Source organism: Thunnus thynnus, chromosome 16 (genome assembly GCF_963924715.1).
Source record: "Thunnus thynnus chromosome 16, fThuThy2.1, whole genome shotgun sequence".
Classification (NCBI taxonomy): domain Eukaryota; kingdom Metazoa; phylum Chordata; class Actinopteri; order Scombriformes; family Scombridae; genus Thunnus; species Thunnus thynnus.
This window is the reverse complement of record NC_089532.1, coordinates 18,074,538-18,092,449: the sequence shown is the minus strand read 5'-3', so window position 1 is coordinate 18,092,449 and position 17,912 is coordinate 18,074,538. Positions and strand designations below refer to the sequence as shown.

Below are 17,912 nucleotides of genomic sequence, written 5' to 3'. Positions count from 1 at the left end.
CTGTTGGGACTCCATAATAAATGAAAATACTATGTAGTTACACACATATTACCTTAACTCTGCCTTGCATATTATGTCCATATTGCAAGTTCTTTTACATGATTATAACCTAATACTTTGATTTTGTGTGGAGCAAACTTTACAGATTGACCTTTTAATATTTTACTCTTGATAGGAAATAAAGGAAACACATGCATAAAACACCACTCTGAATGTAGATTTATTGTAATTATTCAGCAGCATAGATAAGCAATCGATGCTCATTTACTCGTTTTTTTTTTAAAGTTTAACAAATAAGTCAAAATCTGAAAGGTAAAAAAATAAATCATAAGTTACATCTTGATATATATATTTATATATATATATATATAGTATATAGCACTGGATGTTTTCATGGAAAACTTTCAACATTTTAACAATGAGGTCAAACCACAGTTGGTGACATTGAGGTATGCAGGTACTTAACATGGATGGATATGTAAATACAACATTTACAGCAATCAATACACTAATGACACCAAAAACACGAAACCATACTGTAACATTAAATTCCACATTACATCTTAGATCTAGTAACAGATCAGATATATATGAGCTTTGAAAATTATTCTGAATTTCTCGGCATGCGTTTTTTAAAATCAAAACTTAACTTCAGTCCCTCCATGCTTTTAGTTACATCACTCTGTTGGCTACGTAGCCTATCTGGAGAAAGTTTATATGTTTGCTTAGTCACACACAAGACAATTCATGAATGTATTTCTTGAAGTGTTACAGCATATTGTTGTTCATATAATGTTCAAAGTCAGGAACTTGCAAAAAGAAAAACAAGAGAGATCATGACAATCGCTTCCCTCTGTACTCTATAAGGCGAGGAGGGTCGGAGAGTTGAGGATATCAACAGATTCAGCTTTGCCCCCTCCGCCTTTACTGCTGTCCAGTCCCTCTGTGAGAGAGTCCAGCTCGGGACACGCAAATGTGAACACAGACAGGTAGCTGCTGCAGGTCGGGGTGGAGGTCACCACGGGAGTGCTGAGAGGCTCCAGGTCGCTGGAAACAGACTTGTACAAGGTCTCCCAGTCCGAGACCCCAAGAGAGCTGCTCAGGTCTATGTCTGGCACGGATCGGGCTGTTTCCATGGGGGTTTTCTCCTCCAAACTGGGCAACATATTGTCCAGTAGCCCCTCCTTAATGTCCAGAGAGGGCTCGAGATCGCAGATGTTGATTTCAGCACTGGCACACAGCAAGATATTGGAGTTCCCGGAGATGGCTGTAGACGGATCGCTGGGGATGTCTATGTCCTGGAGCGAAGGAGCTTCCTGTGTGTCATCCTCTGGAAGCCTGTCCTCATCCGGACTGGGTGGGAGCTCTGGGGACCCTGCGGGCTCCTGGAAAATAGACTCCATCTCTTCGGACATTTGGCACACTGGTTTGTGTGTAGCGAGGATAAATTCAAGCCGTTCTTTCTCTTTGAGGAGGTTGGCTATTTCCGTCTCCAGGGCTGCTTTCTCCTCCTCCAGCTTGTCTGTCTCCTTCAGATAGACCAACATCCACAAATCATCCACATGGCAAAAACACACAACAGTAGGTGCAAATGACAGCTGAGTAAATGCATCACTGTTTACTTACAGCTTGCAGTGTGTCTGTGAGTTCCCTCCGTCTGTTGCGACACTTTGCTGCGGCCATTTTATTCCTCTCCCTCCTTATCCTCTTTTTCTCTTCCTCCTCTGGAGACAGCTGGGATGTAAAAGAAGTAATTCAGTTATTACCTTGAAGAATCCCGCCATTTCATCTCCTAATCCGCTACATCCGTTGCCAATTCACCCTCTGAAGAATGGCAAAAGCATGTTTCGCTGCAATGCGTCTAAAAATAGACCATTGTTGCAGACTTGCTGTGACCTGAATATAAATTGACTGCCTAAGGAAGGCACACAGCCAGCACACGGCACCGGAGGAGCATGCACAATAGCACTGTTGCACACAAGGAATTCAGATGGGCATATGTAAATTCACACTATCGACTACTCTGTCCAATAGCAGGTAGACTTCATCTGAGCTAACCTACCTGCTCCGTTTTCCCCTTTCTGACAGCATTTTTTCCTTTATTCCCGCCCGCTTTGGGTGTTGCCTGGTGAGAGCTTTGTGGTTCATTGGCTTGCTTGCTACCCAGAGACGGGGAGACAGATGTAATAATCGTAGGCTGGACCATCCACTGGAAATCTGGGGTAGAGGAAATTGCAGTGACTGTTGGAACAAATGGGGTGGCTTCAACGCTCATGTCTTCGCAGATCTCCTGGAAAAGATGGAAATGATCGACATTGAGAACTACAAAAAGAGATCTGTAAAAAAAAATAACTATTCCTCTCCAATCAGTGGTTTCGGTTGTATCATGACAATAACAATGAAACCCACAAATATGCTCATTAGTGTGTAAAACAGAGGGTACCCTTGTTATATTTTCTTGAAAGATACCCAACCAGAAATAGCCTTCTCCAGATCAATATTTGACTTTATCATTGTTTCTGACGTCAACACTGACGCAGAGATGCTGTGGAGTCTCCTGAATGGATTTATTTTTCTCAATGAACCGCTGCATCGACACGCTTGCGTTTGGTCCCAGGACGTCGGAATCATAACAACCCGACCTACAGTGATATGTTGTGACATTTCCACCTGCATTAACGGACTGATCGAATTAAATATCAAATATGTCAAAAAAAATAATGAGCAAAAAAACAACAACAAAGCGCACCCTGTTAATTAAAATCATAGCAATCAGTCCCCCCTCCCCCTCCCCCCACCACGAAGATAAAAAGCATTAGGGCACTCAGAGTGTGGACCACATAAATAAAAAAGGCTGTTTAATATATTGTAAAATGGGTGATCCCGAGCTGCACGTTGAATATATGATCAACAAATCATTCATACCTTTGCATTGTTGCTCTCTGAGGAGGCAGCTGGAGAGCTCGCCTCTTCTGGCGTCTTCTGGCAGAGTGTCCCGACAGGAGACTCTGTCCGGCAGGTGGGAGAGACTGAATCCATGTCAGGCGTCAGGTTGTTATGATACATCACGAGGGGAGGAAAAAAAAACAAGTCCTGATCAATGACAAATATGACTCTGGCCTTCCGCTTAGGCAGAACGGCTGGGGTCTTTTCTCCAGGTATATACCTGGTAACTGGACGACTAGAATGCAAGCCCCTCCTTTTATGCTCTGCTAGAATTTTATGAATGAACCGAGACTGTACCATCCGCGGAGGGGGATGAGACTGACGGCCACACAGGCCTACATTTTGGCTTAAAATAGCTTTATTTTGATATTTATCCTCCGGTATATATCCCTTCAATGAGAAATATGTTAACCATTTCTCTTAGATTTGGCCACAACTGCATCACCGCGCGAAAGTAGAATACAATCTTCACTCCCATTCATAAATATCGGCTTCATATGAAATGCAGTGCGGGGTGAGAAACGTGAGTCTATTTATAAATACTCAATTTCATGAACGACGGAAACTTGATGTGTGCTTTCATTTAATCAAGTGTTAAATACATCTGAGCGATTACTAGGACATACATAGCCTAATAATAATCACTGTTATCGTTTAATAATGTAAAACGGGCTTGGTTGACCATCTCAAAAATACAGTATTTCGCCCCTAACTTATTTAACCCGCTAAAATGATTTTCCCCTTCTCGTTTCATTGTTATGAAACATACCAGCCTGTGTGTGTTTCTGACTTGACAGTCTGGCCGCCATTTATCGGTAAAAGTCAGCACTTCAATGCTGTTTTGTCCCCGAAAGAGATGAAAGGGTGTTAGCAGACATAATGAAATGATGCTGAATTGTTTACTTAGGAGGTGAAGAGGACAGGTCGGACATGTGGGGGCGGGGAAGTCACGTGACATGGGCCGGAACTGGAGGGCGGGAGGAGCAGCAGTAGCATCAGCATCCTTCACATCCATCACAACTGTGTGAAAGCAGCGTGTCTACAGCTACAGTCCGGGGTTTTCTTTCATATAGTCTGCTGCTCACAGGCGAGTATAAAGTCAGCTAACAAACAAAAACTATTATTCATTTAAAGTGAACGTGTCTCTACTGCAGCTGGACCGCATGGAAAACTTTCTTAGACTATTTGTCTGGTCGGTTTCTTGAATTTAAACAGATTTCCCTCTATTTTCATGCCAAAAATGCAAGAATGGAAATGAAGACATTAGTTCCCTACAATAAGAAGACAACTTTAACAACAAATAAAGACAATTTCTTTTAAATGCTCCCATCATGTTTACTTTTATTGAAGGTGGTTAAAGAGCTAAAAATTCAGACTTTATATAGAAAAGGACACTTCAAAGTATTGCAGGCAGATGTCGCATTATTTTTGAACTGATACTTCTTCATTAATAATTTGATATTTTTGGTATAACTGTCATAAATTGTTTTCGCAAGAAATGTTTGAGAAACGATTAGTAGTGGCATCTTTAAAAATGTCATTCTGCTAAGAGAGTTTAATATATACAGTACATGCTCACAACAGCATCATTTATGTATATCCAGCCTTTCAGAGCAGGAAAAAACAAATTGTGACATTACCGTTATAGTCTGATTTTTAAATTAGACTATAACAGTGGATCCACTGAGCTCTTCTGTTAACGTTTTCCTCAGATCACTCATTTTTTTGGCCTCATGTTGTACACCAAGAATGCCACAACATGGAAGTTTGTATCCGCAATGAAAGATCATGACCAGTCTGAGGATTACTTTGATAGAAATTCACCAGTGGCTGAGTGAGGTCTTTGTATAATAACAGCTTTTCTAAATGAACTCCTGGGATATAACAACTCAAATGGACAAATCGTTCGTAATGGGTTTTTTCAAGAGCCAATTTGTGGTCTACTGTGGAGACCAAAGATGCATGATTGGAGTGATATAAGTGATGCAAAAACTTAATTATTAATTAATACTTGTCATTAGGCACTGGTGGGGTCACAGACCAACTGATTAAGCTGAGCACGAAGCACAGCACAGAAGCAAGGAATTACAGGTATAAAGAAGTGAGGGACTGTGTTAAAATACTAATACTGATAATTAAATGCATAATGAACTTTGTGACAACCATAAGAGAGATAATACAGAGGTCACAGCATATAAACAGGTTTGATAAATACTACTCTTGCAACCTCTTTGTCATTTTGAAAAAGAGGAGAAACTGACCCCCCCTTGAGGCGAAGCCAGACCTCTTGAGGACTTTTCACAGTTAATTGCAGAAGACCCTAACGACTTGAGGAACGATGCAAGACACAAACGGTAAATGGATTGAGCAATATGTTTAGTGTATTTATGAATCACAGCTAAGGCAGAAAGCTGCAGCTGCACTGCTCCCCATGTGTTTAAATAGTTTAACATGTTCGTGTTTTCACAGCATCCCTACAGTATATGTGATGTCACCTGCTGTTTGCCGTGTGGAGACGAACATAGTTGAGGGTTTGAATACAGAGTTGCAGCAGTTTTCTGATCTGCGTGATTCCACTTCGATTAAATCAGCAGCAGTGACTGTTGACTCAAACTCTCAAACTGACTCATCTGTTAAAAACAAACACAAAAAAACCCCAACTGCCATTTCCTTTCTTTAACAGATGCCACGTATACACAAGTTCTGTCCTTGAGGATCATCTCCATGTGCTGCTTCATTGCACTGGCCACTCAGCAAGTTTTCTACTTGAGACAATTCCTCAAGAAGAAAGAAGTTGATTGAGTGAAGAAGTTTATAAAGCACAACCTGAGGAATATACTCTGATCATCAAGTTTGAAGTTGTATTTGTATTCATTTTTAGGGCTTTTCCAAAAGGACTTTAGGGATAAGTTGACAAATTCATCCATTTCATTTTTTTATGAGTTTACAATTTGGTTGAGAATAAATAAAATACATTTTTCAAAAAAAATACACACCCACTTATCTATTTCCATATAGTTCCCATGCTTTATACATTCTTCTCAGTTTTCGGAGGTTGGGTTTCTGTAATTCCTGCAGGGACAAGAATGCTTAGTCACCACCAAGTTGATAATTGCTGTGCTGTTAAATGCCTTGAAAAATACATTTAGTACTAAGTTCAGATGTGCTGCTCCATTCTGGTACCTTCTGGTTTGTGTCCAAATGGAGGATATCTACGAGGGGAGCGATGGATGGACGGCCATGGGCGCACTGGAAGGGCAGCTGGCAGGAAGACAAGGACGCTACCAAGCTGCAGCACTCATCTCTGTTCAGGCTGTCATTGAATTTGATCGCCCCTGTTTAATGCATACATGTATACATCTGAGTTGTATGAAGATTTCAGTCTTAAACTATAATTTATTAAATCATCACTGCACAAAAAATAAACTCATGGATGGAGTTTAGTAATTTAACCTTACCGTGGCATGCTAGGGAGGCAAGCACTTTGAGCACAGTGAGAGGCAGAGTTCCTCTCACTCGACCAGCTGAACATAGTAACTTAGACAAAGAATAAGAGAAACATGACATGTTACCCTCTATCGAGAAAAATAAGCTTTTTCCTCACAAAAAGGTCAGTGGATAGAACGACATTGCCAAGCTTACCTCAATCTGCTCTCGGAGATACTCCTGAAGTGTGATTAAAAAAAAAAAAGAAGGAAAACATAAGAAACAAAATTGTAAAATGCTCGATCATTACAATGAGTGATACAGTTGACAATATTGATATTGAAGATTTAAAAGTCTTACCTCAACAATAGGTTTGATAACAGATGTTCTTCCCCGCCTGAGCTCATTACTCTCCTTTTCCACGAAGCACAGTGGGACCTTCCCTACGAGCACTTGTGGTTCTGCCGCCTGTGAGAACTTCACTTCCAGGCCCAAACTCTGCAAATGTGCCTGACAAGACCTGTAGTCCACAAGCCATAAGTGACACAGGAAACGCTGCTCAGGTCACTTGTTACAATAATAATGCACATGTACTAATGTACAGTTTATGCACTGAACTGCTGGTTTGAGGATAGTTTAGTTAAGGTTAGAAGATGTAAGCTCAAGGATGTCAAGAGGTTTTGGACATGATTAACTGTGTGTCTCATTCTGCGAGGCCTCGCGTCATCAGGGAGGGAATACGAGAATATCAAAATCATAAGATGAAAATTTTCCCTCAAAACTACATGATTCCCTTTTCATAACCATGTTCAAGAGGGGAGACAGATTGTGGCAGTTACAGAACCATCATCCTCTTCTGTCCCTACAAATAGACTCCTTCCACTGTCTGTATCTGAAAACTCCCTGAAGTACCCATCCAGAGGCATGGTTGACATGACTTTTAACAACACTCCCAATTACAAGAAATACACAGTGAACAAAAGCAACCTCTGTACATAATTAATAGATTTAAGTAAGGCACTTTAACTATCTTGAGGGTAATCTGGCGTGTGCTATTAATATGAGCTCCCCAGACAAGAACATTTGAGCAATGACACTACTGAGTGATGGCATGTGAGTCAAAGTGCTACGCATCAGCTCTGAGGTAAGACAGCGGGTGAAACGAGGCTGCGTCACTGCACCCATCCTTTTTGTCATCTTTATTGCCACCATCATTCACCTCATCGGGCAAAATCTGCTGGGTTGTTGTATAGAGCAGACAACAGGATTATAAACCTGTTTAAGGCCGGCTGCAGCGGAAGAGATTCCATCAAGCAATGACAGATGACCAGATGACCCCTGCTCGACTTGAGCGATCACTGATAATAATAATAATCTGTGGAGTCTGGTGTTTACCTTGGATGTATGTGTACATGTTTCTTTAGCCATACTTTGAAGAAATATATATTATCACACTATGTAGTGTCTCTGCTTTTAAGTCAGTCGACTGGTTTTGCAGATGTAACCTTGTGCAAACAGTAAAACACACCTGAGCAGCCTTAGCTCCTCCTCTGTTACACTGATCTCAAGAGGTGGAAAAATGGTTGATGAACACAGACGTCTCTGTCCCGGTGCATCTGGGTCATCTTCATAGGAATCTATAACAGCGCAAACACAGTTATGACTGTAGTATCGTATCAGTGTCCCAGCATCCCTTGCCAATATTAATAATGTGTGTTGTGTGTTTGTTTTTTTTTACCTGCTACTAGATTTTCAAGCCGAACTCTCTCATGTGCAGCGTGTTGGTCCAACAGCACCAGAAGATTCCCTGGGATTTCAAAATTACATGCATAAATATGAAATGCACAAAGTATAAAGAAATCAAAAAACAATTAAAGCTGCAAGCAGCGTTGAACGGGCCCTTGCGCCTCTGCGCACGTCGGGCCACGGCGCAATTCACGGGCATGTAGATGTCTTCAGACCCGGGCTGTTTTCAGACAGTTCAAGAAGGAGATAAACATCACTTCCTTTGTCCACTATTTTGCCCGCTGTTGGGACTGCTTTACTGAAATTTCGTAGGGAGCGCTATTCAGCCAGTTTGCATCACTGATGGAATATTGTCATGTACACGTGTTCAGGCAGGGAGTCTTATCAAACATGTAAAGTTTGGTGCAGACTGGAGTATTTACAATAAAGTTCTAGCAACTTCCTCTGTCATGGCGAAACATTAAATCTCAACAGTGTGAGGATGAGAATTTTCTGCAGGGTGAGACATGGCTGCCTTGCTCACACCTGTGTCATCAAAATCATGCAAGTTTTGCGCCCATTCACTTGAATTTCAATTAGTAAATTGAAAACCCTTGATGAGTTTGTGCGTAAAGTAAATTAATTTCCTAATTTTCATCAAGTCTATTTTTAGGAAAGTAAAGACTTTTAACTAGGGATGCACTGCATTGGATTTTTGCCGATATCCAGACCACCGAGCCCCGGTTTGTTATTCAGGTTAAAGTGGGTCTGTCGGCCAGCTGAGTGAAGTGAAACCTGCGGAAGAAACACCGGGACCATCAGGGTGAAGCAGTCTGAACACAGCAGAGGAGCTGCTGTGTTCAGACTGCACAGTTGGAAATCCCTTAGCTGACAGGATGTACCACTCTGTTTGGAAAAATATTTTACTCTCCTCTTTTTGGTTTAAAACAGCGGTTGGCAACCAGCATATTAGGCGCATTACTGCCACCCTCCACTTCAGACTGTCAATGATTAAATCCTACACATTATTCCTGTCTGTCTAATAAACTACAAAACAAAACTGCTGCTCCACCCTCTTGGCAGGTCCATTTAAGTTTTAATGCTGTGCCCTGGAACTGAGTTCTTCCCTAATATAGGCTATAATCTTTCTTGTTCATTAGTACAATATATGATTGCATGTGAAATAGTCTCCTCAGCCAAGTGGGAAAAAATATGTGCATATATCAACATTGGCAATTGGCAAAAGAGTTTAAATATGTATGTGATAAATTGTAAATATGTATGTAATGAATTGTTTTCTTTAAGAAACTGTTACTTGAACATTTTTCAGTGTGCTCCTAAAGTTATATGTGTGCTCCTAATTTTTTTCATTTAGGAGCACATTTGTGAAACACACACTTGTGAAACATCCTCATAAATCTCATGACTTTGGCCTAATCCTACATTAAAAATCACATTTTTTGTAGGAAATTTCGTCACTAATCCATTGATACAGGTTTCAAAGTGGTCAGACTTATAGTGTAGACATCAGAACCATTTGTTTGACACAAAGTTCATGCCTAGAGATTGCCTCCCTGTTGGTTTACATTGTAAGGTGTGATGTGGCACTACAACTTTCAGGGCTTATTATATCTAAACCGTTCGAGTTATTACAAAGTTTTTAACTTTTTTTCAGCCTAGAGTCATAAGTCATGTAATCAAGTTTGAAGCCGATACCATTAACGCCCTAGGAGGAAATAGCATTTCTTGAGGGTCCAAAATTGGCGCAAAGTCATACTTTGATTGGCATATTGCGGACTTCCTGTTGGATTTAGGTCAGGGGTGTCAGCATATGATTTGTAAGTCTTGATGAGACGAATAATTGAGTTTTGGTTCGATCACTCTACAACATTCCTACGGGCCGTGGCAGCCATATTGGATACATAGGTGGCGCTATAGAGCACATTTTGGCACTTTGGGGGATCATTTTTACATTTTATCAAATTTTTCGCCAGACCTGATGTGTGTGCCAAAGTTGGTGAGTTTTTGAGCATGTTTAGGGGGTCAAATTAAGGGTTGAAGTGGCGGAATAATAAAGAAGAAAGAAAGAAACAAACACGCGAAATACAATAGGGTCTTCGCCCCTTTGGGGCTCAGGCCCTAAAGAAAGAAAGAAACAGAACAGATACAAGAGGGTCTTAGCCCCTTTGGGGCTCAGGCCCTAATAAGACTTGAAAGTTCCTCTCCATACCTTCAGTTTCAGTGTGTGCTGCAGACTCTTCATCTCTTGTATTGATAAGACATGCAAGAAACTTCTTATCCACTTGATGAATGACCTGTAAGGTAATTGCAACAATTACTTTACAGCATAATTTAAATCAAAGTGGTGAAAACATTATAAAGAACATTTTCCCTGAGTGCTTAAAACGAAACCTTCATTGAGTGAATCATGGCCTTAGAGAAGCGGTATGGAAACAGGATGTTGTGGATCTTTACAGCCAGTCCGTCAGCTTGCCCACTTGATATGTCCACACCAACCTATTAGCAAAGGAGATTTCATCATTAAAACGTCATAAACTGAAATCTGAATTTGTATCGAGACACCAAACTTGAATACAGATAAAATATTTGGCATAATTAAATCATTGTGAGATTACAAGGCTGTTTTTGAACCAATGGTGTGTTAAAGTAAATGCGAAAAGTTTTGTTTACCATAGGAGGATGGACAAACACGGGATTATTCCATTTGGAGTATAATGAGGAAAGTGAGTTGGAGCTCTCATCACCATCACCATCACCTGTGAAGGCAGACAACATTACACATGAACACAAATACGCCAGATTAACTGCTGTACCCTAACAGTCAACAATCTGCTCTATCTGTGAGGTACCTCTGTCACCAGGCCCTGAACTAATCACCCTTTCAGCTCTGGATTTAGGCAGGAAGGGCAACACTAGATCCACCTGAAATGGGTAACACCTGTATTCCATCCCTACAGTATAAGGAACGGGGAACGAAGAAAGTAACACATGAAAACCATGGCTGACATTGATCCACATGAGAACACTCAATTTCTAAAGACGGTAGATCTATCCATCTGGGTTAAGTCAGTGATGACAGTGAGAGTATTCTTGGTTACTGTTGAGTGCAATTTCCAGTTACTCACCAATTTCCGAGATGCCACTAACTGCCATATTGGTGACATCAGATGTACAGAGGACTTGTGTTTCTTCCATTGGTGGGTCGTCATATCTACTGAGCCCGGTCTCTTTGTTGACGTAAACTGTCTTTCCCACTGATTCGTCATAGTGATGAACCCAGTCACCTGATGTTGTAGCCTCTTCCCTCTCGGCTTCCTGAGGTTTTGAATTGTCGTCTGGAACTGGCTCAGTGTTCAGTGCGGCGTCACAGGCATTGTTGTTGCTGTCTTGAATGCTGTCATTACTACTGAGACAGGTGTTGTCCTGAGAGGTAGACCTGGACAGGTGTGGTAATGTCCTTACATCTTCTGTCCTGTGTTGACTCAAACGGCAGAGTTTAGATGCCAAAGATTTTTTGCCTCCAATCTGACCTGAGGCTTGTTTCAGCCGGGTGAAAGCTGAGAGGGTTGGCGGGCTTCGCAAGCTACTCTGTGCCTCTTTTTTTGTCTCTGTAACATCACACTGTTGTCCACCTTTCTTTGAAACCAACAAATTCAGGGGATTCAAAACAAAGTTGTCTGTCTGAGGAAGTCTAGCATTGTTCTGTAAGCAAGTTTGTGGAGAGGGTTCATCACATTTTCCATATATTCTCCTAAACTTGTCAAGAGATCCGGACTCCTTACATAAAGACATTTTTTCACCAGATATTATTTTGGGAATCTTTGAGGGGATAACAGGAGCAGAGTCTTTGAATACTTTCTGATAAGATCTGTTGTGGTCTGCATCAAGTGAAATTTTGCGTTTTGATGCAAAGGAACTTTCTCCACATTTCACTGCTAGATCCTGTTGTTGAAATGCGGGCCTTTTAATCTGGGGCAGGTCCTGAGTCTGCAGACTTTCATGGATGTATGGATTGGACAGACTTATCTTTCTGTTACTTATTAGAGTCTGTCCATGTTGTCCTGTACTCTGGCAGTCAAGCAGAAGTTGCTTAGTACTGTCTGAATCCAGCAGAATTTCCTGAGTGACATTGTTGAGAGAATTTACATTGTTGGTTAAAGCAGTATGGTTTAATTTTATCTCTCTTCCTTCTGAAAGTTCCTCTTGTTCACCTTCTCGTTGTCTGACTGAATTTGACATACATAAAATTTGAGAATCTTTCCCAGCTTCACTTAATGTTGGCTCCTCTTCTACAGTAAAATCATTATCAGATGAAGATTCCAGTACAGTCAGATCACACTGTGGTTCATCTCTACTTTCTTTGCCTGTGAATCCTTCACTTTGAATGTTTTCTATATCGTTTGCAGTTATCCTTTTCTGCCCTAGTTGTTCCTCATTGTCTTCTTTACATTCCATCTGTGCAGACTCCAGACAAACACCGTCCTCAGAAACAATGGGATCCTTGTGTTTACGATGAACAGATTCAGATGCCAATGTCATTCCAATGCTGCAATCCAGTGTGGAAGTACTGATAGCTGCTTGGACGCCTATGTCACTTTTGTTCCCTTCTTGGTCTGCGCTGTCAGTGCCAAACAATTTTGGAGATTCACAATCCGAGTCATCTTGAGAGAGCACAGCCACCAAGTTCTCCCTGCTCAGGAACACTTTCACTGTCTCCTCAATGCAGAGTAAAATCCCGTCCCAATCTTTGAACTCTATTAGAGTTTTGGCAGGCTCAAGACAAATGTCATATTCTGAGTAAGAACATTTAATATTAATGATGTATATTCCATGCTGCTCTTGGCTGCGTTTCTGCTTTGGACTCCTAATGGCAGACTGCCCATCCGGACTTTCATTTTTCTGATTTGAACTGCTCAGTCGGCGTAAAAGAAAGTTCAGCAGCTTGTGTATCCGTGTCTTCAGGACCAGTCTGTCATTTACATACAGGAACTGTAAGCTGTTGTTGTAGTGGCCCTCTCTGCCAATGTAGCCAATCACTTCAAACGGTCCAAGGCTGTAGTTGATTTCTCCCAGTTTCTGTGCTCGCCCGAGGCTGTGTATCTGAATAAACCTGTGGTAAGTGTTTCTGGCTTTAGAGAGCTGCACCATCATGGCTCCTGTGCAGTCATTCTTCAGGGTAAAGGACACAGAGGGATGCATCAGAGATATGGCCTCCACTCTGTGTCTGATCCTCTCACCCTCCAGGACAGCATCCATCCTCTTTCTACGGACCGGCATGTTGTGGAAGAAGTTACAAATGACAACAGTCGTCCCTGCAGAGGGCCGAGTAGTCTCTGCTTCAAAGACATCCAAGCCCTTGCCATCTTTGAAGATCCTGCTGAGCGTTTTCACTGATGATTTGGTCCGGGATGAGATTTCAACAAGCGTGGCTAGAGAAACTATACTTGCTATGGCTTCTCCTCTGAAACCATAAAACCTGAGGTTGTCCAGGTCTTCAAGTGAGTTGCATTTGCTGGTATAGTATCTGTTTCCCACACACTCCATATCCTCAGCGTTTATGCCAGCACCGTTGTCGATTACCTGAAGTTTGAACGCCTCCATGTCCATCCGGACTCCCACACACGTCGCCCCGGCATCGATACTGTTTAGGATGAGCTCCTCTACGCATTGTTGAAGTGAGGGAATGGCGACACCGGAGCGAAGTTTCCCTTGAACCTCTTTAGGCAAACACTTAATCATAGTGTTCATTAAATTCAGTCATCTGTGTGTGTTACTGACTGACTACAAAGTCCTAAGTTCATCAGTTGAATTGGAATTAACCGTTGCAAATGGACGTGCAGCTGTTAGCTAGCCGCTAGTTTGTTCCGCGAGTCCCAAAGAAAACCTTCTGACCGCGACATATCCCCAAAACTCGTTCACATCGCTAAATAAGTTAGATAAATTAAATAAACAATCGAAAACCAGCCTACAGTCAAAGTAAGCTGCTGTTTACAGTCAACGTGAAACAAGAGAGGTGGCTTTTTGAATAACGGCTAACAGCCAAAGCTAATACTGCCACCTTCTGGTGTGAAGGACCAGTTTAACCGTCGTGTTTTTAACGCCACCTACCGTGTGGAGTGAAGTATTTCATATGTTTACAGCTTTTATACTGTATATTTTACTAACTATTAAGTCATTGTATTATCCTTTTCATGTCTTAGTTTGATAAATAAATAAAATCCATATACTGTTTCTCATAGTTAAACAGTTTCTAATCCTTATTCATATTATTCCTTTCAGGTTCCATTCATAAAAACGTCTTATATTTCTAATCTTTGAAGTCCTCCCCACTCAAAAAATGTTTTACACTTGTTGATGATGTATGTGCAGTTTGACACTAGAAGGCTGTTTGCATTACGTTAGTCTGTGGAAGAGGAACATTTTGTCTGTGCTCACAATAAATTTCACTTTAACACGTTTAAGTTGCATACTGGATGGATCGTGCTCCATCCAGTACTTACACAACTGTGATGTGGAAACTTGAAGTAATACATCCAGTCTCTACATACACTGAGAATTGGACATCTGAGACATCTTGTGTCCTGCAGTTAAACTTTTGAAATGAAAAATATTTACACATTCATAGATTCTGGATTTTTCAATGTAGAGTGTTTTATATCCGTCTTTAACATGTCTAGAGGGGATCTTTAAGTACTACTCTGTCTTTCCTACATGTAAAAATTCAATATCCTTTTTTTCAGTTGATTCGGCCCACTAAGAAGTGTGCAGATGTTATTTTGTATGCCAGTCTTGGTCTCGAGGACATCACCTCCTCTTTTCATTTCCTCCCTCTAAACCTCTTCGTAAGTCTAGTTTGCAAGGCCTGTGACGTCACCAACCTGAAAGGCCTTTTTCACAGCAAACATTTTGACTTGTCACAGGTGTTACCAATAACATTAACAATGTGTGTCTCTGTGTCCCAGTAAGCCATGACACTGTGACAATGAACCAGAGCAGCCAAATGGAATTTAGTCATCATTTTTTAATTATTTACACTGCATGTCAAAATGTCTAAAATGAAAAAGGCCTGTTAAAGTAAAACTTATCTGACACCTTTTTGTGTCCCCACTTGTTCTGTCAGAGCCTGTAGCATCTTTTCAAGATATACTAATAAAACTGCAAAACTCAGTCCTTGCCTGAGGGGGTAGCAGTATTCTGACTATTTAGACTCCCCTCAGTTTTTATGGAGGCCAAGGAAGATGGCAGTGACAGATTTCAAGGTCATACTACTGCTGGTTACCTGGAATGGTTGTTTGCAAATGTCCCCTTCAAACAGATTTACAGTCTGCATTTTTAAATAATGTGCTCACCTCTGATAACCACTCAATCAAGTTTCTTTAAATGTCTCTGGTCTAGTCACTGACAGCCAAGTTTTCTGTGTTACAGCTGATGTATCCGTTTTAAATGAAACGTATCAAATATACTCATATAGCTGTTGGTACATCAAAAATGCAAACAAAGTGTTGGTGAGTAATTCTCCATTTATTAATGTAATTCTATATTTTATGGATGTTAAGGAGACCTAACATGCACATGTTCTCAATTCATGACATATAATGCATCCAAATAAATAAAAAAAGTCTAAATAAATAAAATGTCTGCTTAAAAGTTAATAGTATACGTAGAATGTATGAGTTATTTTATTTCACTATGTTAAATGATGAGTGCTCTAGGCTGTCAACTGTTTTCTCTTTCATGAACTCCGCCTTGGTTATGTGTGACTTGGGGCTCCCGGTGGATTTCAGCCATTCTTGCATTTCTTTCACCTTGCCGCGTGGCCCCTGTAGCTGCCCCTGAACAGTTCCTGCGCTTGTGTTTTGGACCCAGCCAACCAGGCCAAGCTTCTTCCCTTCTGCCTGGAAGGTGAAACAGAAAGTTAGATACACAGAGAAGATGGCTGGAATAGGACAGAAGGGAATTAATAATAAGAGTTAGAAAAAGAACTTATTAAAAGTCAAATCTCATAGAACTTTTGGACAAAGGCTGCTCATCATTCTCAAAGAAATGAAACGTGGGTGTGACAGATAAAAGACATAGGAAGTTTTTTTCTGACCTTGGAAATAGTAAAAATCTTAACTCCACGTCCACTTAATAGCTTTTTCTAAAGCTGTCATGCATCTGACAGTCCTCATTGGGAAATGGAGTTCGCTCAGTTATAATCCTAGCTCCGGTGCCTCTCATGTATTAACATTACATTTGTGTCAGGTCGAAGGTATTTCCAGAATCAGTGAAGACTCTTATAACTATTTGAATGGAAATATATTCTGTCTGCTGCATGATAGAAAGTTAGGACTGTTATTTCCTATGCAGGTAGTATATTACACCTGTCCTTACCTGTTTTGTATGACACAAGAAATACATAAAAGCATTATTTTCATATGTAAAGAAAGTAACATCAATATGGAGAATTTTATTATATAAAACTTAAATTTTGGTTGGGTCAAAGAACTTGAGCAACAGCGTGTGTCATTTCTGGGTACCATCTTTGTTTGGATTAGGAAATTGCAATGTAATGTCAATGAGTTGAATTTTTTATTTTTTAATGCAGCAGACATAATATTTTTTCATCCAGATGATTGTGCATCTTTGAGGACTCTGGGGGTTCCTATAGCAAAGAGGTAAAATGTAAACGACCTTCTGGGTTTTTCAAAGGTTATTTATTTCTCAGTAAAACAAAGCTATTTGACTGGAATGTAATGTAATATGTAATGTAATAACAGATTCTTCCCATCTGCATGGACATTACATGTTATATTACCCCATAATCTTATATTTGCACATCTGTGAACTTTAATCTAACATGGTGTATTTCATTAATAATAACCTTCGTTATTATTGTTATTATTATTATTATTATTAATAACTGCACACTGCATATACTGTTTACTCCTGGTCAATATTTTTGTACATTTCTGTTCATTCTCTTCAATTCAAAATTTAAGCCTGTAGCAGCTCAGCTTAGAATTTTTTTTCTCCATATTTTTTATTGCACATTTCCTCTTTCTTTTTTTTATATTATTTAGGACTACTTTATTTTGTATATGTTTTAACGGTTATGTACCACAAAACCGAGGCAAATACCTTGTATGTGCAAACCTGCTTGGCAAAAAACTTGGTTCTGATTCTGAGAAGCAGAAACTGGGGCTAATATCATCCATGATAATTAGTTATGGGTGTTATCGTGTAACTCGTGAGATGAGGATAAAACTTAAGAGAAAGCAAGTAAATGGACCTTGAATTATATACTTTATCTGTCACACTGACCACACTGAACTGAGCTCATAGAGGCTAGCTTATCAGTGTCAAACTCACTTGAGTGTATTTCCGAAAAAATACACCTTGCACTCTGCCAAAAATTTCATAATCCACTGAAATTAGCTCTTCATCAGACATACTGGACCTAGAAACAGAAAAATAAAGATAGAACTTGTTTGGTGTGATATCAAAGTTAGTACCCCGTCATGCAGGTGCTACTTTACAGCTACAAGCTATGCTAACACACAGTTAAATTGTATTCAAACGATTTACAGCCTAGACACTGAGCAGTTTGGCTTCATATTATTCAAACTACACAAATACATCACTGCTCGCTGTGTGTCATATAGTTCACCTTAATAATGACGGGAAGCTGTGAGACGACCATTCAGATCCGCTGGAGTGCTAATTGAGCAAATACGGGACTCTGCTTCAGGAAGTGACGACACAGAGAACGCTCGAGACAGTTGGTTTCCAGGCAACGAATGTGAACATTGGGA

General features: G+C 40.4%; 3 protein-coding genes across 6 annotated transcripts; all 3 read right to left on the bottom strand.

Annotated features, from left to right (window-relative positions):
* Nucleotides 1–402: 402 nt before the first annotated feature.
* On the bottom strand, nt 403–3,826 carry fosaa (v-fos FBJ murine osteosarcoma viral oncogene homolog Aa). Its single transcript, XM_067614913.1, has 4 exons — nt 2,926–3,826; nt 2,063–2,290; nt 1,627–1,734; nt 403–1,529 (listed from the first exon to the last, which is right to left on the bottom strand). The coding sequence occupies exons 1-4, from the start codon at nt 3,244–3,246 to the stop codon at nt 861–863; spliced, it is 1,326 nt and encodes a 441-aa protein (XP_067471014.1). The 5' UTR covers nt 3,247–3,826; the 3' UTR covers nt 403–860.
* Nucleotides 2,936–14,226, bottom strand: mlh3 (mutL homolog 3 (E. coli)). 4 transcript variants are annotated; one of them, XM_067614905.1, is made up of 13 exons: nt 11,244–14,226; nt 10,968–11,069; nt 10,789–10,874; nt 10,510–10,614; nt 10,328–10,412; nt 8,111–8,179; nt 7,901–8,009; nt 6,733–6,892; nt 6,589–6,612; nt 6,405–6,483; nt 6,130–6,281; nt 5,943–6,018; nt 2,936–3,029 (listed from the first exon to the last, which is right to left on the bottom strand). In XM_067614905.1, exons 1-12 carry the CDS (start codon nt 13,864–13,866, stop codon nt 5,947–5,949), a joined length of 3,666 nt encoding a protein of 1,221 aa, XP_067471006.1. In that variant the 5' UTR covers nt 13,867–14,226; the 3' UTR covers nt 2,936–3,029; nt 5,943–5,946. The 4 variants fall into 4 exon arrangements, with proteins under 4 accessions (XP_067471006.1, XP_067471008.1, XP_067471005.1 ...); XM_067614907.1 differs by lacking the exon at nt 2,936–3,029 and adding an exon at nt 4,271–5,576; XM_067614904.1 differs by lacking the exon at nt 2,936–3,029 and having other exon boundaries at nt 5,853–6,018.
* Nucleotides 14,227–15,618: 1,392 nt separating this feature from the next.
* acyp1 (acylphosphatase 1, erythrocyte (common) type) lies at nt 15,619–17,882 on the bottom strand. Its single transcript, XM_067614917.1, has 3 exons — nt 17,768–17,882; nt 17,470–17,557; nt 15,619–16,013 (listed from the first exon to the last, which is right to left on the bottom strand). Exons 2-3 carry the CDS (start codon nt 17,548–17,550, stop codon nt 15,798–15,800), a joined length of 297 nt encoding a protein of 98 aa, XP_067471018.1. The 5' UTR covers nt 17,551–17,557; nt 17,768–17,882; the 3' UTR covers nt 15,619–15,797.
* Between the last annotated feature and the right edge of the window lie 30 nt (nt 17,883–17,912).

Excerpts from the sequence above, each read along its gene's own strand:
- fosaa (XM_067614913.1), bottom strand. The coding sequence starts at position 3,246 with ATGGTACAGTCTCGGTTCATTCATAAAATTCTAGCAGAGCATAAAAGG. Across the intron at positions 1,735-2,062 it reads GAAAGGGGAAAACGGAGCAG|CTGTCTCCAGAGGAGGAAGA; the intron begins GTAGGTTAGCTC and ends TTTACATCCCAG. Across the intron at positions 1,530-1,626 it reads TCACAGACACACTGCAAGCT|GAGACAGACAAGCTGGAGGA; the intron begins GTAAGTAAACAG and ends GTCTATCTGAAG.
- acyp1 (XM_067614917.1), bottom strand. The coding sequence starts at position 17,550 with ATGTCTGATGAAGAGCTAATTTCAGTGGATTATGAAATTTTTGGCAGA. Across the intron at positions 16,014-17,469 it reads TTTTTCGGAAATACACTCAA|GCAGAAGGGAAGAAGCTTGG; the intron begins GTGAGTTTGACA and ends TTCACCTTCCAG.
- mlh3 (XM_067614905.1), bottom strand. The coding sequence starts at position 13,866 with ATGAACACTATGATTAAGTGTTTGCCTAAAGAGGTTCAAGGGAAACTT. Across the intron at positions 6,893-7,900 it reads GAGGAGCTAAGGCTGCTCAG|GTCTTGTCAGGCACATTTGC; the intron begins GTGTGTTTTACT and ends TGTGGACTACAG. Across the intron at positions 6,282-6,404 it reads TGCCTCCCTAGCATGCCACG|GGGCGATCAAATTCAATGAC; the intron begins GTAAGGTTAAAT and ends TGCATTAAACAG.